General features: G+C 41.1%; 1 protein-coding gene across 2 annotated transcripts in view; it reads right to left on the bottom strand.

The window, feature by feature from the left end:
- Positions 1-20,547, bottom strand: part of tmbim1a (transmembrane BAX inhibitor motif containing 1a) — a 37,670-nt gene extending 17,123 nt beyond the window's left edge. The window contains exons 1-2 of one of the 2 annotated variants that reach the window (XM_062996849.1): positions 20,528-20,547; positions 728-1,045 (exon numbers count right to left, since the gene is read on the bottom strand). In XM_062996849.1, the coding sequence (XP_062852919.1) occupies positions 728-1,031 (304 nt within the window). In that variant the 5' untranslated portion in view covers positions 1,032-1,045; positions 20,528-20,547. Of the gene's footprint in view, positions 1-727; positions 1,046-19,723; positions 20,107-20,527 lie in introns of those variants that run through there. The other variant, XM_062996848.1, reaches the window with a different exon arrangement.
- Between the last annotated feature and the right edge of the window lie 2,299 nt (positions 20,548-22,846).

Raw genomic sequence — 22,846 nt, 5'->3', positions numbered from 1 at the left:
TGTGTGTGTGTGATAAGTTTTTTTTGTATTTTATTATTTTATTTTTATCAGTAACATGAGAATATTTTTGACGGCACCCCGGTTGAGAAAGGCTGTTCTAGACCTTCATCAGTGGTCACAGGACGCTGCCCACAGGGCGCTGTTGGCTGGATATATTTTCGGTTGGTGGACTATTCTCAGTCCAGCAGTGACAGTGATGTGTTTAAAAACTCCATCAGCATTGCTGTGTCTGATCCACTCACACCAGCACAACACACCACCACCATGTCAGTGTCACTGCAGTGCTCAGAATGATCCACCACCCAAATAATACCTGCTCTGTAGTGGTCCTGGGAGAGTCCTGACCATTGAAGAACAGCATGAAACAGGGCTAACAAAGCATGCAGAGAAACAGATGGACTACTGTCAGTAATTGTAGAACTACAAAGTGCTCCTATATGGTAAGTAGAGCTGATAAAATGGACAGTGAGTGTAGAAACAAGGAGGTGGTTTTAATGTTATAGCTGATCGGTGTATAACTGTTGGCTTATCTATTATGATAACACAGTCATAATCTACCTCAGTTTTGTGGGAGAAACATAAAATAGTATGCACTGCTTATTTTATTGTTTTATTATTCATTTATATTTAGTTTAATATAAAACTTCCATTGACTAATTTAATATTTCAATTAATATGTACATCATTCATTAATTCTTCTTTGGATTCTATTCAGGTTGAAACTTACCTGAGTCTGCCATAGGTATGGTTGGAAGGATTATGGGTGGCATCGGTGGAGGGTAACCTTGACCCGGTTGTCCTGGCTGTGGGGGGTACATGCCAGGTTGAGCCGGGTATGGACCAGGGAACGGACCGGGGAATGGTCCAGAGGGCTGACCGTAGGGAGCTCCAGGGTAGGGTGCAGGCTGTGGTTGACCTCCATATGGTGAGAAGCCGTAAGAAGGAGGAGGCGCAGAGGGTGCACCCCCGGGTTGAGTATGCGACAGCAGACCTGACTCATCGTAGCTCGGGGGGAAGTCTGATCTCGACATGCTGCCTCAAAATTCTAGGAAAACACAAAAAAGAGAAAAGAATTGATCTTATTTATTAACCAGGATGCACCATCAAGTGGTAAATGTTTTTGCAGCTGTCAGAATGGTTTGGGCAAAGCTTACTGTAATAAAAACAATGTGTTCTTTTTTTTCTAGAGATGCACCAATTACAATTTACAATATTGTGTTGGTCCCTCTTTTGCTGCCAAAACAGCCCTGACCCATCGAGGCATGGACTCCACTAGACCCTGAAGGTGCGCTGTGGTCACCAAGATGTTAGCAGCAGATCCTTTAACTTCTGTAAGTTGTGAGGTGGGGCCTCCATGGATCAGACTTGTTTGTCCAGCACATCCCACAGATGCTCGATTGGATTGAGATCTGGGAAATTTCAAGGCCAAGTCAACACCTCAAATTCGTTGTTGTGCTCCTTAAACCATTCCTGTACCAATTTGTGGCAGGGCGCATTATCATGCTGAAAGAGGCCACAGCCATCAGGGAATACTGTTTACATGAAAAGGTGTACATGGTGTACATGGTCTGCAACAATGCTTTGGTAGGTGGTACGTGTCAAAGTAACATCCACATGGATGGCAGCACCCAAGGTTTCCCAGCAGAACATTGCCCAAAGCATCACACTGCCTCCGCCGGCTTGCCTTCTCCTCATAGTGCATCCTGGTGCCATGTGTCACATGGCCACCCACTTCATGTAAAAGAAAACGTGATTCATCAGACCAGGCCACCTTCTTCCATTGCTCTGTGGTTCAGTTTCGATGCTCATGTGCCCATTGTTGGCTCATGTGCCCATTGTTGGACAGGTGTCAGCATGGGCACCCTGACTGGTCTGCGGCTATGCAGCCCCATATGCAACAAACTGTGCTGCACTGTGTATTCTGACACCTTTCTATCAGAACCTGCATTATCTTCTTCAGCAATTTGAGCTCATCTGTTGGATCGGAACCCACATGCATCAATGAGCCTTGACCGCCCATGACCCTGTCGCCAGTTTACCACTGTTCCTTACTTGAACCACTTTTAATAGATACTGACCACTGCAGACTGGGAACACCCCACAAGAGCTGCAGTTTTGGAGATGTTCTGACCCAGTCGTCTAGCCATCACAATTTGACCCTTGTCAAACTCACTCAATTTCTTACACTTGCCCATTTTTCCTGCTTCCAACACATCAACTTTGAGGATAAAATGTTCACTTGCTCCCTAATATATCCCACCCACTAACAGGCACTGTGATGAAGAGATAATCAGTGTTATTCACTTCACCTGTCAGTGGTCATAATGTTCTACCTAGTTGGTGTACATGCCTAATGCAGTCTCTTAAACATTAATACAAGTTTTTCTTCACAAACAGAATTATTTCTAGCTTGTCACAGGTAGTCTGTTTCTTCCAGCCAAGCTAACCAAGCAGGCTTTCGTCTTTTCATTGCTAAAGAAAGATAGTAAGGGCTGCAGGCTTGTACCTGGCTCCGTGCTCGTGCTAGCTTTAGCTTTACAGTCTCCACCTTTGTTAACTTTGTTAAATTTCAGCAGTGCTCAGTGCTGTTTTAAATGTCGTATATAGTTTGTTATTCTGAATGTTTTTAGGGTTTTTCCTCCACAGCCTACTTTCACCATGCATGAATTGCAAACAGTGAGCTTGCTGTCTTCTTCTTTACTCACTGTGAAAGAAAATTCCATGCTGAACACACGGTGTGTGTGTGTGTGTGTGTGTGTGTGTGTGTTTGTGTGTGACTGATCAAGTGTTCACAGGTCAGGGCTGATCACAAAAGATTGTTAAAACAAACAAATGAAGATGTTTGGATACATGGTATCACAGACTCCATCAAATGTCAACACATATTAAATCAAAACCTGACTGACTCTGCCAGGAAGCTTAAACTGCCCCATGGTTGTGATCTTCCATAATAATAATAATTTAATTTAATAGAATAATTTAAAGCACATCTCAAAATCAACAAAAAAGTACACTGACCACAAAATCAAGGTTTTGACACAAGTACGCCAGTCCTCTGACCTAAACCTAATAAAAACCATTGAGAAGCACTGAAAAGAAGAGTCTTGTGAGAAGAAGGCCTTGTGAGACTAATTACTCACTAATTTACACCTATGCTTATCAGAAGAAACCAAGTATCTGGAGAATATCTATGCTGGTACAGAGAAAACATGACAGACTCCCTATAGACAGTGAAAGAATTGAGTTTCAATTTGTGCCAGCTCCAAGGCTACCAGATGCACCGTCACGCTGCCAGTGCCAATCAAGTATTTTACCGTCCCTTGCTCCTCAATAACACACAACTTTCTTAAGTTCATACAGTTCACTGCAGTCACAGATTTATTTCTAAGATACAATCATGCAATACATCACAGAGTACCAAAAGCTCACACATTCACTCACTCACTTATGCCAAGTTTACACTACACGACTGGTCGGCAATAGGGGGTTTCATACTACACGATCTAACACCAACTGGAATCGCAGGCGAGCTTCTCTGGTCTCCCAAACGTTCGGTCACGAAAACAAAGCAAGAAATGATGAAAGGTTTAACGATGCACGTCAACAAGTAGCGAGCGATCAAAGTTTGTGCGCTGATGTGCAGCGTAATATCAGTAGAAAAATAAATGAATCTGAGTGGATTTGGCTACGCGACCAGCATGGATTGTTCTTTAGTGAGTTGGAGGATAATAAATATTTTTTGCAATGCAACGTTGGTGTTTTGTAGAGAACGATTAGGTCAGATGTATTTTGCCAATGTGTTCTGATATAAACTATATTATGCCCCTGTCCCACCTTTTTACAATGCCTCCCCTGCGTTTCCCCTCACTCCGTATCTTGCGTTCTCAATGGCTGTTCGACATAGCACTCACTGCCAGTCGGGCAACTCAGATTCAGATATCTGCCATGCTAGAAATCTCGCTTTGGTCGGCGAGCCGCTCGGATCGAGTTGTTGGGTAGTTCACACAGCGATTGAGATTGAGAGCTGATTGCCGAGCGAACGCCGAGTTGCTCCCGAGCGGGCAAATCTAGCGCCGACCAGTCACCGAGCGAAATCAGGGCAAAAATCGTGTAGTGTGAACTAGGCATTACTTACCTACACCTAGGGACAATTTAGAGCTGCCTATCCACATGCCCCATGGAAATCTCATTTGGTGGTCATCATTTAGCTGTAGCCTTGTGGTTTAGGTAATGGACTAGTAATCAGAAGGTTGCTGGTTCAAGCCCCATCACTGCTAGGCTGCTGCTGTTGGACCCTTGAGCAAGGTCCTTAACCCTCAATTGCTCAGACTGTATGCTGTTACAGTACTGTAAGTCACTTTGAATAAAGGCGTCCGCTAGATGCAGAAAATGTAAATGTAATCATGCAAACCATTCCCTGTTATTAACACTGGTAAAAGATGATCTCACTGGCACCCAGGTGGTGCAGCGGGATATTCCGCTTGCACACCAGCACCGAGTTTCTAAACTACCCGGTTCGAAACTCGGTGTTGCCACCGGTCGGCTGGGCGCCATCTAGCAGGCATAATTGGCAGTGCCTGCAGCAGATACTAATTGGCCACCATATCTGCAGGTTGGGGACCGGACTATGTGTGGGCTATCTCTTAGCAGCGGAAGACAAAAATTGAGTGTGCTGAATTGGGAGGAAAATAGGGAGAAAATGCATTTATATAAAAAAAAAAAAAAAAAAAAAAAAAAAAAAAAAAAAAAAAAAAAAAAAAAAAAAAAATTCTCACATTTCTTGTAATGAATAAAGGTTATTAAGATTTGTACCAAATGTAAAGTGCGTTACAAATTAAATTTATTATTATTATTATTAAGTAAACATAATCCTTTACTGTAGCTCCTCTTCCCTCACACAGGACAAGATGATCCATGTTTTAAATGACAGGTACGGCTCAAGTGAAATTACTCACATAATGAGTTGTTACAAAGCCTGCAATTAAATAGTTGTTTATGTCAACTTAGTTATGTAAGTTCACACTACACGACTTTTAAGTAGTTCAGATCACTGTACAGTTCACACTACACAACTTGCTCTCTTGTAATCGAGAGTCTTTCAAGTCGGTGTGGTTTTCACACTACACGACTGATCGGAGATAGAGGGTCACACACTACACGATCTATCACCATGAGGAATCTCAGACGAGTGTTTCTGGTCTCCCAAACTACATTTTGTCATGAAAAAACATACGAGATGTGACAAGGGATATAATGATACTATGTCCAAAAACATACGTCAGCAGGGATCGTCTATTCTGTTTTGCAGAAAACATTGAAAACATTGGTATTATGGTTTGGTGTGAATGATAAGGTCACAAATACTGTAAAGCTTGTGTGTGTGCTGATGTATTCTGATAGACACATTACTCCGTACCTTGCGTTCTCATTGGCCGTAGCTCGACACCGCACTTACTGCCAGTCACAACCTGGTTGCAACACTTTTTACACTACATGATTTAACATGCTAGATAATTTACTTGAAGATGAAGGTTTGTGAAATGTAACACTGTATGTGTTTGTCTTGGTAATTTGGTCATGTCTCTTAATGGGAAGGCGCCTATTGCTGGTGACATCCTGAGGTGCCAGTTACTGTGCTATCCCAGTCTTGCCAATGTCTCCCAAATCTCTGGTACAAACTATTTCTTTGCAAATGTTGATGGACGAGTACAAATGCTAGCAAGGGTTTTTGCACATACTAGGTTGTCTGCCTGTACCTTTTTCAGGCTTTTTACCAAGATTTTGCCAGATCTAAATTTCTTGACAACCACTTTTTGGATGGCAAAGGAAAGAGCTTGGCTAGGGACATTTCCCCTAATAGCAGTTCCAGTATGATGAACCTACACCAGCTCTCGCTCAATACCAGGTATGCAGAGGTAGTTAGTTGATGTTCTGTGCCATAGTCGATCATTTTACTTTTATGGTTAAGTTTTTGATCTATATTATAATGAGTTAGGATTTATCACCCCTACTCCCCACTCTCCTCTAAGCCCAATAAGAAGATGCAAAGAGCTACACAGCCACCCTATTCATTTGCCTCTTACAAATAGCAATGGGTGCTGTGGAATAATTTTGCCCTGGTTTACCACAGGATTTACATCAAGTCAAAGATGTACTGGGTGGAATTATAAATCTAGCATCAGTAGTGGTTACAAGTTCTTACAGTCATGCAAATGTTATTTAGCGTAGTCAATTTGTCTTCCGCTGCTGGGGGATCCCTGATTGCAGTCGAGGTGGGTATATTGCTGCTCACGCCTCCTCCGACTCATGCGCAGCCCTTAGCGGAACCTTTTTCACCTCTCTATCTGCTAATCAGGGTCCTTACACAGCGTTTGATTACCCCACTCACATAGTCCGGTCATCCCACCCTAGCAAAAACGTGTCTGCTTCAGGCACTGCCAATTATGCCCACTAGATGGCGCTCAGCCGACCGGTGGCAACGCCGAGTTTCAAACCGAGGATTTCAGAATCTCTGAGCTGGTGTGCTAGCGGAATATCCCGCTGCGCCATCTGGGCGCCCAGATTGTAATGATTTTTGCAACTGTTCTTTTTCTACGGGAAGGATCTAAAGGATTGATAAAAAAATTAACATCGTTACATTCAAATCAACATTCTACAGCCAATCATGATGACCGGCCGACAGCACCTCTGAGAAACCCTGAATCTCAGTGCTAGCATATTTTATGACTGCACCACCCGAGCGCCCGATCAAATGAACATATTTAAAGTTAGTTCATCGCAACTGATTTTAAAATTCTGAATATCTGTTCAATGAAACTATAGTTATATTTGGTTCTTAAATTTAAGACTGAGCGCCTGCTGAGCAAATTTTAAGTAACTAAATGCTTTTTGTTTCTTGGTACTGTGCAGGTGTAGCTAGCTTGGTTGTTACAGTAACTTGTCTATGCTAAGTAGTGTGGAGGAAGTGAATGATAGCCAGTTAACTTGCTATAAACATAGAAGACAGGAGACAGGGGTATCATACAGCATGTTGTTGGCACTAAAAATCCCTGATGATAAATTGGGCTGTGCACTGAATGAAATAAAAGCCACATGCAACCCAGTCTGAAAGGTCAGACCAGAACTGAATGTTTACAATTCCAAATCAAATAATTTTAACACCATATACAAACATGGTTTATATCTAATTTAAAAGCTAGAAAGGTTGTAGTTTTTAGTTAATTAGACTGGAGAGAATCTTTATTCATGTAAAATGGCATTTGAGTTGAATGTAATTTTATCAGACTATCCAAACCAAGCCAAATTTGACTTATCGATGTGTCAGAAAGAGATGACTACAGCTTAATAACAAATAATAACAGGGTCTCTGTGGCTTATTATTATTATAGTTAATAAGTATAACAGCAAAATACTGTAGTAAGTGGGGAAGAAAAAAAAAAAGTTGATTAATTTCAGTAATTCCATTCAAAAAGTGAAACTTGTATATTATATTCATTCATTACACACAGACTGATATATTTCAAATGTTTATTTATTTTAATGTTGATGATTATAACTGACAACTAATGAAAACCCCAAATTCAGTATCTCAGAAAATTAGAATATTACTTAAGACCAATACAAAAAAAGGATTTTTAGAAATGTTGGCCAACTGAAAAGTATGAACATGAAAAGTATGAGCATGTACAGCACTCAATACTTAGTTGGGGCTCCTTTTGCCTGGATTACTGCAGCAATGCGGCGTGGCATGGAGTCCATCAGTCTGTGGCACTGCTCAGGTGTTTTGAGAGCCCAGGTTGCTCTGATAGTGGCCTTCAGCTCTTCTGAATGGTTGGGTCTGGCGTATCGCATCTTCCTCTTCACAATACCCCATAGATTTTCTATGGGGTTAAGGTCAGGCGAGTTTGCTGGCCAATTAAGAACAGGGATACCATGGTCCTTAAACCAGGTACTGGTAGCTTTGGCACTGTGTGCAGATGCCAAGTCCTGTTGGAAAATGAAATATGCATCTCCATAAAGTTAGTCAGCAGCAGGAAGCATGAAGTGCTCTAAAACTTCCTGGTAGACGGCTGTGTTGACCTTGGACCTCAGAAAACACAGTGGACCAACACCAGCAGATGACATGGCACTCCAAACCATCACTGACTGTGGAAACTTTACACTGGACCTCAAGCAAAGTGGATTCTGTGCCTCTCCTCTCTTCCTCCAGACTCTGGGACCTTGATTTCCAAAGGTAATGCAAAATTTACTTTCATCAGAGAACATAACTTTGGACCACTCAGCAGCCTTTTTGTCTTTAGCCCAGGCGAGACGCTTCTGACACTGTCTCTTGTTCAAGAGTGGCTTGACACAAGGAATGCGACAGCTGAAACCCATGTCTTGCATACGTCTGTGCGTAGTGGTTCTTGAAGCACTGACTCCAGCTGCAGTCCACTCTTTGTGAATCTCCCCCACATTTTTGAATGAGTTTTCCAGGGTGCAGTTATCCCTATTGCTTGTACACTTTTTTCTACCACATCTTTTCCTTCCCTTCGCCTCTCTATTAATGTGCTTGGACACAGAGCTCTGTGAACAGCCAGCCTCTTTAGCAATGACCTTTTGTGTCTTGCCCTCCTTGTGCAAGGTGTCAATGGTCGTCTTTTGGACGACTGTCAAGTCAGCAGTCTTCCCCATGATTGTGTAGCCTACAGAACTAGACTGAGAGACCATTTAAAGGCCTTTGCAGGTGTTTTGAGTTAATTAGCTGATTAGAGTGTGGCACCAGGTGTCTTCAATATTGTACCTTGTCACAATATTCTAATTTTCTGAGATACTGAATTTGGGGTTTTCATTAGTTGTCAGTTATAATCATCAACATTAAAAGAAATAAACATTTGAAAAATATCAGTCTGTGTGTAATGAATGAATATAATATACAAGTTTCACTTTTTGAATGGAATTACTGAAATAAATCAACTTTTTCATGATATTCTAATGTTATGACCAGCACCTGTACATATATATATATATATATATATATATATATATATATATATATATATATATATATACTGTGTATATATATACAGTGTATCACAAAAGTGAGTACACCCCTCACATTTCTGCAAATATTTCATTATATCTTTTCGTGGGACAACACTATAGACATGAAACTTGGATATAACTTAGAGTAGTCAGTGTACAACTTGTATAGCAGTGTAGATTTACTGTCTTCTGAAAATAACTCAACACACAGCCATTAATGTCTAAATGGCTGGCAACATATGTGAGTACACCCCACAGTGAACATGTCCAAATTGTGCCCAAAGTGTCAATATTTTGTGTGACCACCATTATTATCCAGCACTGCCTTAACCCTCCTGGGCATGGAATTCACCAGAGCTGCACAGGTTGCTACTGGAATCCTCTTCCACTCCTCCATGATGACATCACGGAGCTGGTGGATGTTAGACACCTTGAACTCCTCCACCTTCCACTTGAGGATGCGCCACAGGTGCTCAATTGGGTTTAGTCCATCACCTTTACCTTCAGCTTCCTCAGCAAAGCAGTTGTCATCTTGGAGGTTGTGTTTGGGGTCGTTATCCTGTTGGAAAACTGCCATGAGGCCCAGTTTTCGAAGGGAGGGGATCATGCTCTGTTTCAGAATGTCACAGTACATGTTGGAATTCATGTTTCCCTCAATGAACTGCAGCTCCCCAGTGCCAGCAACACTCATGCAGCCCAAGACCATGATGCTACCACCACCATGCTTGACTGTAGGCAAGATACAGTTGTCTTGGTACTTCTCACCAGGGCGCCGCCACACATGCTGGACACCATCTGAGCCAAACAAGTTTATCTTGGTCTCGTCAGACCACAGGGCATTCCAGTAATCCATGTTCTTGGACTGCTTGTCTTCAGCAAACTGTTTGCGGGCTTTCTTGTGCGTCAGCTTCCTTCTGGGATGACGACCATGCAGACCGAGTTGATGCAGTGTGCGGCGTATGGTCTGAGCACTGACAGGCTGACCTCCCACGTCTTCAACCTCTGCAGCAATGCTGGCAGCACTCATGTGTCTATTTTTTAAAGCCAACCTCTGGATATGACACCGAACACGTGGACTCAACTTCTTTGGTCGACCCTGGCGAAGCCTGTTCCGAGTGGAACCTGTCCTGGAAAACCACTGTATGACCTTGGCCACCATGCTGTAGCTCAGTTTCAGGGTGTTAGCAATCTTCTTATAGCCTAGGCCATCTTTGTGGAGAGCAACAATTCTATTTCTCACATCCTCAGAGAGTTCTTTGCCATGAGGTGCCATGTTGAATATCCAGTGGCCAGTATGAGAGAATTGTACCCAAAACACCAAATTTAACAGCCCTGCTCCCCATTTACACCTGGGACCTTGACACATGACACCAGGGAGGGACAACGACACATTTGGGCACAATTTGGACATGTTCACTGTGGGGTGTACTCACTTATGTTGCCAGCTATTTAGACATTAATGGCTGTGTGTTGAGTTATTTTCAGAAGACAGTAAATCTACACTGCTATACAAGCTGTACACTGACTACTCTAAGTTATATCCAAGTTTCATGTCTATAGTGTTGTCCCATGAAAAGATATAATGAAATATTTGCAGAAATGTGAGGGGTGTACTCACTTTTGTGATACACTGTATATATATATATATATAAATATATATATATATATATATATATATATATATATATATATATATATATATATATATATATATATATATAAAACTTATCTGCCACTGAACTAATATGGTTACCTCATAATTAATTGAACATAAAAAAAATCAAGCAGTCTAAATGCTTTTTGAATTCACTGTATATTAAAGTCCACTGTCCAGCATCACATAATTTGTGACTGTATTGCTAAGACGCTTTTAGCATTAAGCTTTATTATTAAACATTTTTGTAATAAGCATCTTTAGATATAACCGTACAACCCTCCCCTCCGACACGTGATAAGTACCGACTGCCTCTTTTCATCCGCACGAGGCGAGTTCATATGCGGATCAGTCCTGATCAGCATTATTCCTCTACTCTGTGCAGGCGCCATCAATCAGCCAGCAGAGGTCGTAATTGCACCAGTTATGAGGAACCCTGCTCCGGCTTTCCCATCCCTGAACAACAGCCAATCGTTGTTCATGTGGCCACCCAGCCCAGCCGGATGGCAGAGCTGAGATTCGATACAATGTATTCAAAATCCCAGCTCTGGTGTGCTAGCATGTTTTACCACTGCGTCACCTAAGCGGCATAACCTATTATATTCTATCAACTTTTTGATGGGTAGCATGAGGTACGTTACAAATGGGAATGTACAAAAACATTAAAACAAGATGTTTATTTTTTGATCCCATGCCACTGGCTGATTAGTACAGTTGTCTGGCGTGTTTGCATTATAAATATATGTATATTTAATCACTGACAGGAGAGGTGTGAACAAAAGAAGGAGCCAAGTCTGTAAATTCTTAATAAGCTTTTAGCTAATGTTAGACTCTAACACTCCTGCCTCAGCTGGATACCATATCATCTACATATACAGATTAAATCCCAATAGAAAGACTAAACTTGTTTGTAGACTTAGATTTAGGTGTATTTCTTATAGTGTACCTGCTCAGTTGTGCAGCTTTTTTGTGTTCCTCGTTTTCAGACCAGACACTGCTCTTCTGTTGTCAAATGGATGTATCGTAAACAAGAAGAAAAATACATTCTGAGAAGTGTGTTTCCACCAGCAGAAGCCAACACATGCTAAAGTTAGTGTACAATCAGGCAGTCTGACAGATCATCTCAAATTACCGAGTGAGACAGTGGAGCTACAGAGAGTGCTCCGGGATCTCTGCAGCTCTCGAGAAGGCTCGGCCCAGTTCTCAAGTGTTTCTCGCTGTTTGGTCATGGCTCTGCTATGAGACTGCCACTGTGTTCAAAATGGCTACTTATGAACTATTCTTTAGTCAGTAACACCCACTTTAAAGGATTTGACTGTTTGTACACACTTTTTGCCTGTTACAAGTCCTCCTAGATTTGATTTGACTTTGACTTGCAGAACATTTCTACTTATATATTCTTGGGTCAATTTGTATACATTGTATACATTTGTTTCATTCATGTATTTTCAACGTTTTCCCAATCTAGTCATATCCAGTTACCCAGGTGTATCTCCTGTACTGCTACAGACCCCTACTCTTACTGAGGAGGGCCATACCTAACATTTTCCAATTAGAGCTGGGCGGTTCCTGAATCACCCGGGTTAATGATTAGAATCTTCGTACTGAATCAGGAATCACGAGTCCGAGGTCTCAATTAACCCAGATCTTATGAGTCCTCTGACTGGCTGCTGCTAAGTACAAAAGGCCAGTGAGCAGACTCACCAGAAACACCGCGGACTGTGATTTGGCTGAACCAGCTTCACTCCAGTCCGTGAATATAAGTAATAAGTTAAATATTCCAATAAACAAGCGGTTAAACGGTCAACGGTTATTATTATTATTATTATTATTATTATTATCAGTAGTAGTAGTATAGATTAGTAATGCAGCATATTTTCTTGTAAGCAAAACAACAACAAAATATAGTTATATTATTATTAAAATGCAAATGCTTACAGGCCCACTTAAGGAGTATTATAGCCCTTCCCCATGGCAATTTAGTAACTGTTCGTTTTGGTGCCACTGTGGCTGCCTGACTGGGTCAAGTTAACAAGGCAATTTGTTGTTGACCATCCCCCTTGAACCCTTGATCCATTCATATACATATCTCATTGGTAGGTGAGTCCACCCCCTTTCCCCCATCCTTGTCTCTATCCCCATGATCAAGATTCCACTTAGAAAAAAGTGTCAACTTGTCACTGACAAGAGAAGTGTGAGGTGCCAGGAGAATTAAGAGAGAAGGATTTATTTACAGTAGATGAGTGCACGGAAGACAAGTAATATTTGGAGGCATTTTCATGCAGTAAATCAATCGCAATCAAGATGTCAGTACAAGTGACTCAAGTGAACCGGATCATATTACTGAGATTAACCCGAGTCCATATAATGAACCGAATTTACCACCACTACTTCCAATACGTGTGTAGTCACCATCTGCTTCTTTTCACCTGTATTAGGTGGGTTAACACAGGGATCGGTATCTTGTAAGGACAGTCATGCAATGCTCTCCATTAATCCCTGTCATGTGCAGGTGCCATCAACCAACCAGCCAGCATGGACCCTTATTCACATATTTTTTATGATGTTGATGTCAGGGGACTGTGAGGACTTGCATTTCACAATAAACCTCATGATGGTTTTGGATCATCATTGTCTATTTGTAGATGTTAGCTAATTTTAGCTTTTGTGTCTTCACTGAATGTTTCACATTTGCTTTCAGAATTTAGAGATATTTGAAGCATTTCATTTATTTAGCTACTTGTTTCCTGTGCCACTGGATGCCACACTAACCTAAAGCATAACAGACCCACTTCCACACTTAACAGTTGTCTTTTAATCAAATGATGCTCTGTTCCCCCAAAAAATACCTCTGGTGTTTGTGGCCCAAAAGTTACATTTTTACATCAATACACAGAACCTGATTTTAAAACACAGTCCTCTTGCTTTCTTCTAAAATTGCATTTTACATCAGGAATATTGCAGCTAAAATAGCTAAAATAGGCAAAGATTGTTATTCTTTCTGCTGCTCCCATATTTAGGGGTCACCACATTTGACAGGGTCAGAAATCTTTGGACCTAATGATATTCACAACAAGGCTGACCATACCATTAAGGATCTTTGTTGTACATTTGTAAGTTCACAAACGACATTATGGTTTAATTCATCTTATGTCATCCTCCAAACAAACATTTTATTTAAATTCTTTATTATACATGTATTGGAAAAATAATGAACACAGACTTTATATTACTTTTTCTCTATTTCTTAGAGTTACACATATTCACATTGGACTATTTTGCAAAGCATTGGCAAATGGCAGCCTAGCCAAATTATTGTCATTACTACTGGATGACAGAGCTGCTTGTGAAATTCAGTGGGTTCTTTGGCAGTAATTTTAGGGCATTTACCAACTGTCCTATAAAATGTTGTCACAGCGGTCAACGCACTATCCAACACCACTGAGATTTTAGGCTCTGTAGCTTGAATCCCTGGTGGTGTCATTGACCTGTTCAGGCATTCAACAGAACAATTGGCTGTGCTTGATGTAGGGGTTTCATGCTGTACAACTGCACCCTCTGTAGTCCTGTCAAAGTGCCTTTAGTAGTGATAAATGATCTGAAAAATGCAGTGTGGCTCTCTGTACATGATGCAGCTCTCTGTGAGACTCGACTGAGAAAAGATTGGCTAGCATGAGTAACATAATTGGCAATGAACATTAGAGTTTTCAACTATTTGAGGGAAATATGGAAAATGGAGGGGGTGGGGGTCATTTATCCTGCCAGCAGGCTTTCACCTGCAACCACTGTTGTTTTATCAATGATTGTCTTATGCTGCCATGACGTTAATGACTATTCCTCATCTACCTCATATATGTTATAAAAAGTAATTGATGTAATACAGGTCATACTACACTGATCAGCCATAACATTAAAACCACCTCCTTGTTTCTGCACTCACTGTCCATCATATTAGCTCCACTTTGTAGTTCTACAATTACTGACTGTAGTCCCATCTGTTTCTCTGCATGCTTTGTTAGCCCCTTTTTATGCTGTTCTTCAATGGTCAGGACTCTCCCAGGACCGCTACAGAGTAGGTATTATTTGGGTGGTGGATCATTCTCAGCACTGCAGTGACACTGACATGGTGGTGGTGTGTTAGTGTGTGTTGTGCTGGTATGAGTGGATCAGACACAGCAGCACTGCTGGAGTTTTTAAATACCGTGTCCACTCTATTAGACACTCCTACCTGGTTGGTCCACCTTGTAGATGTAAAGTCAGAGACGATCGCTCATCTATTGCTGCTGTTTGAGTTGGTCATCTTCTAAACCTTCATCAGTGGTCACAGGACGCTACCTACGGGGCACTGTTGGCTGGATATATTTTTGGTTGGTGGACTATTCTCAGTTCAGCAGTGACAGTGAGGTGTTACAAAACTCCATCAGCGCTGCTGTGTTTTATCCAGTCATACCAGCACAACACACACTAACACACCACCACCATGTCAGTGTCACTGCAGTGCTTAGAATGATCCACCACCTAAATAATACCTGCTCTGTGGTGGTCCTGGGAGAATCCTGACCATTGAAGAACAGCATGAAAGGGGGCTAACAAAGCATGCAGAGAAACGGATGGACTACAGTCAGTAATTGTAGAACTACAAAGTGCATCTATATGGTAAGTGGAGCTGATAAAATGGACAGTGAGTGTAGAAACAAGGAGGTGGTTTTTATGTTATGGCTGATCAGTGTATTATTTTAATAATTTCCCCTCTGGATAAAAAAAGTATCTATCTATCTATCATTTTTGTAGGTAAAACATGCTGTTAATTGATAATTAACAAAATGGGAAAATGTGTGCAGCGTGTTGGTAGCTGTAAATTGTAAACGTTATAAAAGTCATTGGTGTAATCAAGGCCATACTTTATACACTTAATTTATGACCATAATGTAATTGCAGACTTTTATTAAAGAATTTAGTCACCATAAATAACTACTATTTAATACTTTCTCATGATGGAAATCAAACACATTTACATTACTGCTCTCCATCCTTAGTAGGTTGGAAAAAGTGCTGTACATATAAAATCCTCCTACTTGTACCTTGCTGTTCCTATCTCTTTCAGGAAAATGCTGATGCAAATTTCATGTGAAAGGTTTAAGATAACCAGCATTGTTATCAGTTTACAGCAGTTTTTCTAATAATACAGTAGTTTCTAGCAGAGGCAGTTTAGCTTGATGCTACAGTAAAAAATATATAGCCACCCTCGCTCATTATATATCATTATACTTTCCAACGCCAGTGCAGTAGGTGGTAAAACACACATTATTTGACTTAACATTGTGTAATGACTTGCACTGTGGAAAGTCCTGACTCACAAATGTAAAGCTCCTGAACTCTTTCTCACATGATTGCCTAATGACAGTGAACACTACACCTTACAGTGCTGTTAAAAAGTATCTGCACCTCAACTGATTTCTTTTATCTTTTGGTAATTTGTCATAAATTATTTTAAATGATCATTCCATATATTGAAGATAAAAATTTATTCGGAAACTATATCACCCATGTAAAAACATAATTGCCACCCAAGCCTAATAACTGGTTGAGCCACCTTTGTCAGGAAAGGGGTGTAAGCTTTATGCCAATGTATCAGGATCCATGCGTTCCAAAATGTTCCACCTCTGACTCATCAGTCTACAATATACACTGCCTGGCCAAGGTCACACACTCTAATATTTGGTTGGACCGCCTTTAGCTTTGATTACGACACGCATTCGCTGTGGCATCGTTTCCACAATCTTCTGCAATGTCACAACATTTATTTCTGTCCAGAGTTGCATTAATTTTTCCCTGAGATCTTGTATTGATGATGGGAGATTTGGACCACTGCGCAAAGTCTTCTCCAGCACATCCCAAAGATTCTCAATGGGGTTCAGGTCTGGACTCTGTGGTGGCCAATCCATGTGTGAAAATGATGTTTCATGTTCCCTGAACCACTCTTTCACAATTTGAGCCCGATGAATCCTGGCATTGTCATCTTGGAATATGCCCGTGCCATCAGAGAAGAAAAAATCCATTGATGGAATAACCTGGTGGTTCAGTATATTCAGGTAGTCAGCTGACCTCATTCTTTGGGCACATAACGTTGTTGAACCTAGACCTGACCGACGGCAGCAACCCCAGATCATAGCACTGCCCCCACAGGCTTGTACAGTAGGCACTAGGCATAATGTGTGCATCACTTCAGCTGCTTCTCTTCTTACCCTGATGCTCCCTAGCAAATTGAAGCCGTTTTTGCCGGTTAGCCTCACTGACAAGTGGTTTTCTTAAGGCTACACAGCTGTTTAGTCCCAATCCCTTGAGTTCCCTTTGCATTGTGCGTGTGGAAATGCTCTTACTTTCACTATTAAACATTTCCCTGAGTTCTACAGTACTGTAGTTTTTCTACCATTTGATTTCACCAAACGTTTAAGTGATCACCGATCACCATCATTCAAGATTTTTTTCCGACCACATTCCTTCCTCGAAGATGATGTTTCCCCACTGTCCTTCCACTTTTTAATAATGCGTTGGACAGTTCTTAACCCAATTTTAGTAGTTTCAGCAATCTCCTTAGATGTTTTCTCTGCTTGATGCATGCCAATAATTTGACCCTTCTGAAACAGATTAACATCTTTTCCACGACCACAGGATGTGTCTTTCCACATGGTTGTTTAACAAATGAGAAGCTACTCACTGCATCAGTTAGGGTTAAATCACTTGTTGCCAGCTGAAACATAATTAACCAAGGCAGTAATTATCCAATGGGAGGCTCTTACCTATTTGCTTAGTTAAATCCAGGTGGTGACATTTTTTTGGCCAGGCAGTGTATTATCCCAAAAGTCTTAGGGTCATCTAGCTTTTTTTGTTGGCAAATGCAAGACAAGCCCTTATGTTTTTTTTTTTGTCAGCAGTGGTTTGCAACTTGTAACTCTCCCATGGATGCTATTTTGCCTAGTTTACACTTTCTTGGTGGAATTTTGGTAGGCCAGCCACTTCTGGGAAGGCTCACCACTCTTCCAGGTTTTCTCCAGTTGTGGATAATGGCTCTTACTGTGGTTTGTCCCAAAACCTAAGCAATGGATTGTAGCCCTTTGCAGACTGGTAGATTTTAGTAAGTGTGTTTGATATCTGTATTTGAATCTCTTTAAAATGTGGCATCATAAGCTGCTTTTTAAGACTTCTAACCTGCCTTACTTTGCTAGGTTTTTAGATTCAACAGGTCTGGCAGTAATCATGCGGGCGGCACGGTGGTTAAGTGGGTAGCACTGTCGCCTCACAGCAAGAAGGTCCTGTGTTCGATCCCCAGGTGGGGCGGTCCGGGTCCTTTCTGTGTGGAGTTTGCATGTTCTCCCCGTGTTCGCGTGGGTTTCCTCCGGGTGCTCCGGTTTCCTCCCACAGTCCAAAGACATGCAAGTGAGGTGAATTGGAGACACTAAATTGTCCATGACTATGTTCGATATAACCTTGTGTGAACTGATTAACCTTGTGTAATGAGTGACTACTGTTCCTGTCATGAATGTAACCAAAGTGTAAAAACATGACGTTAAAATCCTAATAAACAAACAAACAGTAATCATGCCTGGGTGTGGCTTGGGAAACTGAAACCAACCTTTAATTCAATTTGATTAGCTGGTTCATTTAGTAGGTAAAGGGCCAATGTCTTTTTTACATAGGGCCAGGCAGAACAGAACAGCATTTTCCTCCAGGATATGAAAACATCATTTACTGGTTATCTTTGGTCTGTCTATGTCTAATATTACATGTAATTTAATGATCTTAGGGCAATACTAAGGGCAAATACTTTTTTGCACAACACTGTATCTAAATGATAGCTGGCAGGAACAGGACTATTTGTCAAGCCTGTTAGGAGCAGGTTAAAATCTGTCACAAAGGGTATACATGCCTACGTAGTTATATTAACCCACACCTTGCTCACAAAGGCAAATGCGTCAACTGTAGCTGTGCTATCATAATTGAATTAGGTCCGGGTGTTTGTCATAGCCAAGCATGCATTCATGTGCCAGGACAAAATGAGTTAGCTGTTACATCATCATTGCTAGGAAATGAGGAAAATATAAAGTGGAAGATTTGTCTTTCTGTGTTGTATACACCAGTGTTGTATACACCAGTAACCTGGAATCACTGACTACATTTGGAGGAACCTAGACTTTAAGTAACAATAGTTGTAATAATGTGTGAATAACACAATATAGCACAAGGTTCAAATTTCTAACTTTGGGTGGTTCAGCCACACCCATTGCTAACAGTTGTTTAAAATCCAAATATGTATATGCCTTCATTGTGACAACAGTTCAGGAAAGGCTCTTTCTTATTTCAGCAATAATGTTCACCTGCAATGGAACGGTCCATAAAGATACCAGTCTGGTGTGAACAAAGCCATGACATCCACAGCATTAAACTCCTTTGGGATGAACTGGAATGTCAGATGACAGCCAGGAATGCTCATAAGCCATCACTGACTGGCCTCACAAATGCTGTTAGATTTGGACTAAATAGGCTCATATTTCCACAGACACAATGTGGAAATATCACACAATTTTGTGAAAAGCCATTTCAAGATTGTGAATTCCCAGCAAATGGGGAAAAGGGAAACTTTATATTAATAATAATAATAATAATTTATTTTATTTGAAAAGCGCCTTATTAGTGCCAGTATGTTTTAAATGGGATGTCCAACAGGCTTCCAGTGTATCCAGTGAATATATACTCTATAGCCAGATAATGTACAAGTCCCTTACATGTGTATGTGCATTATTTACTGTATCGTAGATACATACATACATAATATATACCCTATATTTTACCATAAATTAAATTATATTTTTTTCTTCTGTTTAACGTTATGCTCACTTTACTAAACATAAATATTATGAACATTAAAACAATATTCTAAAGCAAACAGAAAACACTGGCAAAACAAATATGAAGCAGAGTTTATAGTTGATGACACAGCGGGAAAGGAATGTATTATTACTAAATAAACCAAGCAAGTGTTCCTACCTCAGTCCTGAGAAAAACACCAAAATTAAATCCAACACAGTTAAAACGATGTTCAGTTATTCACTTTCGGTTAGAGAAGAAACATGTGAAGCTCTGGTACTTGCAGTAGCCTTGTTGAAAACACTCACTTCCTTGTTGCCACGAATTTAATCCACACCAAGACCTCAAATAGTGGGTGGGTCCAAACAGTGTGTGTGTGTGTGTGTGTGTGTGTGTGTGTATGTGTGTGTGTGTGCGTGCGTGCGCCTGTGCCTGTGCGTGTGCGTGTGCGTGTGTGTGTGTGTAAGTAAGTAAGTAAGTGAGTGATTCTATTAGTATTATAAAACGGATAGTTCCGGTCCTAAAATCTGATTGGCTGAGCCGCGTTCGAAGCCGTTGTAAAATCCCCGATAAACTCGCACCTATGACCACCTCACATCATTCCATATTAATACGCCACTGAAAAGAAAAATTTTATGTTATTTTCGCCCTCATGTTGCCTAGCAACACTGTTAATCGAACTATTTTGCGTCGCGGAAGAATGCTTTATTGTAAGTTTATACACAATAAATACATTTATGAATTAAACATTGTTGTATTTATTATATTTTATGTTGACCGCCGTTTTATAAAAGCAATAAGCCACTCGAGACCGTACGTCACTGTTACGTCATCCCCGTGCTAAAATCACAGTAACGTACGGCCTCTCGTGGCTTATTGCTTTATTTTAAGCCAGTATCGTTGAATGTAAACACAGTCCTTGTAAACACGTAAATACATTATCTACAGTTATCTTATACAGTGGGTGTAGGCGGACAGACGCACCCACAGAGAGATGTTTATGCTAATTCTTGTCGCTACGAGGCGCTACGACCACAAATCTTTGTATTTTTATCGACCGCTTTATGCTGGTAAGGATCACGGTGGGTCCCGGGTCACCGGGAAACACTGGACTCGAGACAGGAATACGACACATTCAGACCTGCAACACATTCCAAAAAAAGTTGGAACGGGGGCAATTTAAGACTAGTAATGAGGTGAAGAAACTAAATAATGAAGTGATTCCAAACAGGTGATGTCAACAGGTGATTGTAATCATGGTTTGGTACAAAAACAGCATCCAGGAAAGGCTGAGTCTTTGATGAGCAAAGATGATCAGAGGATCTCCAGTTTGTCAACAAATGTGTGAGAAAATGGTTAACAAGTTTTAAAACAATGTACCTCAAAGAAAGATTGGAAGGAATTTGCATATTTCTCCCTCTACAGTGCATAATATCATTAAACCATTCAAGGAATTGGGAGGAATTTCAGTGCATAAAGAATAAGGGTGCAAGCTTAAGCTGAACACCCGTGATCTTCGATCCCTCAGATGGCACTGCATCAAGAACCGCCACTCAACAATAGCTGATATAACCACATGGGTGAGGGAATACTTTGGCAAACATTTGTCAAGCACTAAATGCACAAATGCCACTTTACTGTGCAAAAAAAGAAGCCTTATGTTAACCGTGTCCAGAAGCGGTGTCAACTTCTCTGGGCTCTGAGGCATTTAGGATGGACCATCATACAGTGGAAACGTGTAGCAAGTCTAAAAGCCAGGGTCTGTCATGGTATAGGGCTGTGTCAGTGCCCTTGGCAAAGGTCATTTAGACTTCTGTGATGGCAGCATTAATGCAGAAAAGTACACTGAGATCGTAGAGCAACATGTGCTGCCGTCAAGACGTCATCTTTTCCAGGGACGTTCATGCATTTTTCAACAAGACAATGCAAAACCACATGCTGCACACATTACAAAGGCATGGCTGTAGAAGAAGAGGGTACGGGTACTGGACTGGCCTGCCTGCAGTCCTGAACTGTCCCCAATAGAGAATGTGTGGAGAAATGTCTTAAGTGTGGTGACAAGGAATGGCAACATTATTGGTCTTGCAATATTACAAGGCATGTTATTTTAGCTGTAGTTGAAGGCACAGAAAGCATTGGGTTTCCCTGATCTGAAATGTTGCTTTGGATGTGTTATTACAAATGCATACCACAATGATTGTACACTGCTTTACAACTTTGGATTTGTAATGTGATGCTCTATAGCAAAGTAATATACAAGTTGTGTGAGATCTGATGTCGTTTTTGGTTCTTCTCTTCTGCCTTCTCCACTTCTGCTACTGCTACAGTCTTGCTTTACTTGTGACTTAATTGATGAAATACGTTTCAGTTTGGATTTACCAAGCAAGTAATATAGGGCCAGTGATAGCTCAGTGGTTAAGGTACTGGACTAGTAAACAGAAGGTTGCCGGTTCAAGTTCCGCCACCACCAAATTGCCACTGTTGGGTCCCTGAGCAAGGCCCTTAACCCTCAATTGCTCATCGTGTTCTGCTCACATGTGTAAGTCGCTTTGGATAAAAGCGTCTGCTAAATGCTGAAAATATAAATGTAAGTAGGTTTGTGTGCAGTTTCACTGACGAGTATGTTACTGCCCAATGGGACAGTGCCCATACAGAATTTATTGTGCCCCATCAGGCTTGCTGTGCCAGAGACACCACTGTGTGTATGATCATCCCAAAAACATCATACCCCCCCCCCCCACCCCCCCCCCCCCATATAACTGGAAACTGATACTAATTGTGGCAGGTGGAATTTTTGTCCAATATTGCTCAATACAAGAATTCAGCTGCTCAACGGTCCCAGTTGTCTAATTCTCCGTTTCATGATGCACAGTTTTTAATAGACAAATTTGGACTGCGGGCAGGCCAGTCAATCTATAAAGCCATGCTTTTGTAGTACGTGAAGAATAAGGCTTCGCATTGTCTTGCTGAAATAAATAGACAGACAGAATGCAGACAGATAGGCAGAATGCCTTTATTGTCATATATACATATACAGGTGTACAGTGCAAAGAAATTCTTTCTTCGTATATCCCAACAGTTTTGGAAGATGTGGTCAGAATGCAGGGTCAGCCATTGTACAGCGCCACTGGAGCCGAGAGGGCTAAGGACCTTGCTCAAGGGCCCAACAGTGGCAGCATGACAGAGCCTGGATTCGAACTTTCAACCTTTCTATTGATAGCCCAAAGCTCTATCCACTAGTCTACCACTGTCCCATGAACTTAACGTAATCATGGACTTAATGGGAAAAGTTATTTCCCATTG

The sequence above is a fragment of the Trichomycterus rosablanca genome, chromosome 6 (genome assembly GCF_030014385.1).
Source record: "Trichomycterus rosablanca isolate fTriRos1 chromosome 6, fTriRos1.hap1, whole genome shotgun sequence".
NCBI lineage: Eukaryota > Metazoa > Chordata > Actinopteri > Siluriformes > Trichomycteridae > Trichomycterus > Trichomycterus rosablanca.
Note: the sequence above shows the minus strand (reverse complement) of the source record. Positions and strands in the feature narration are given on the sequence as shown.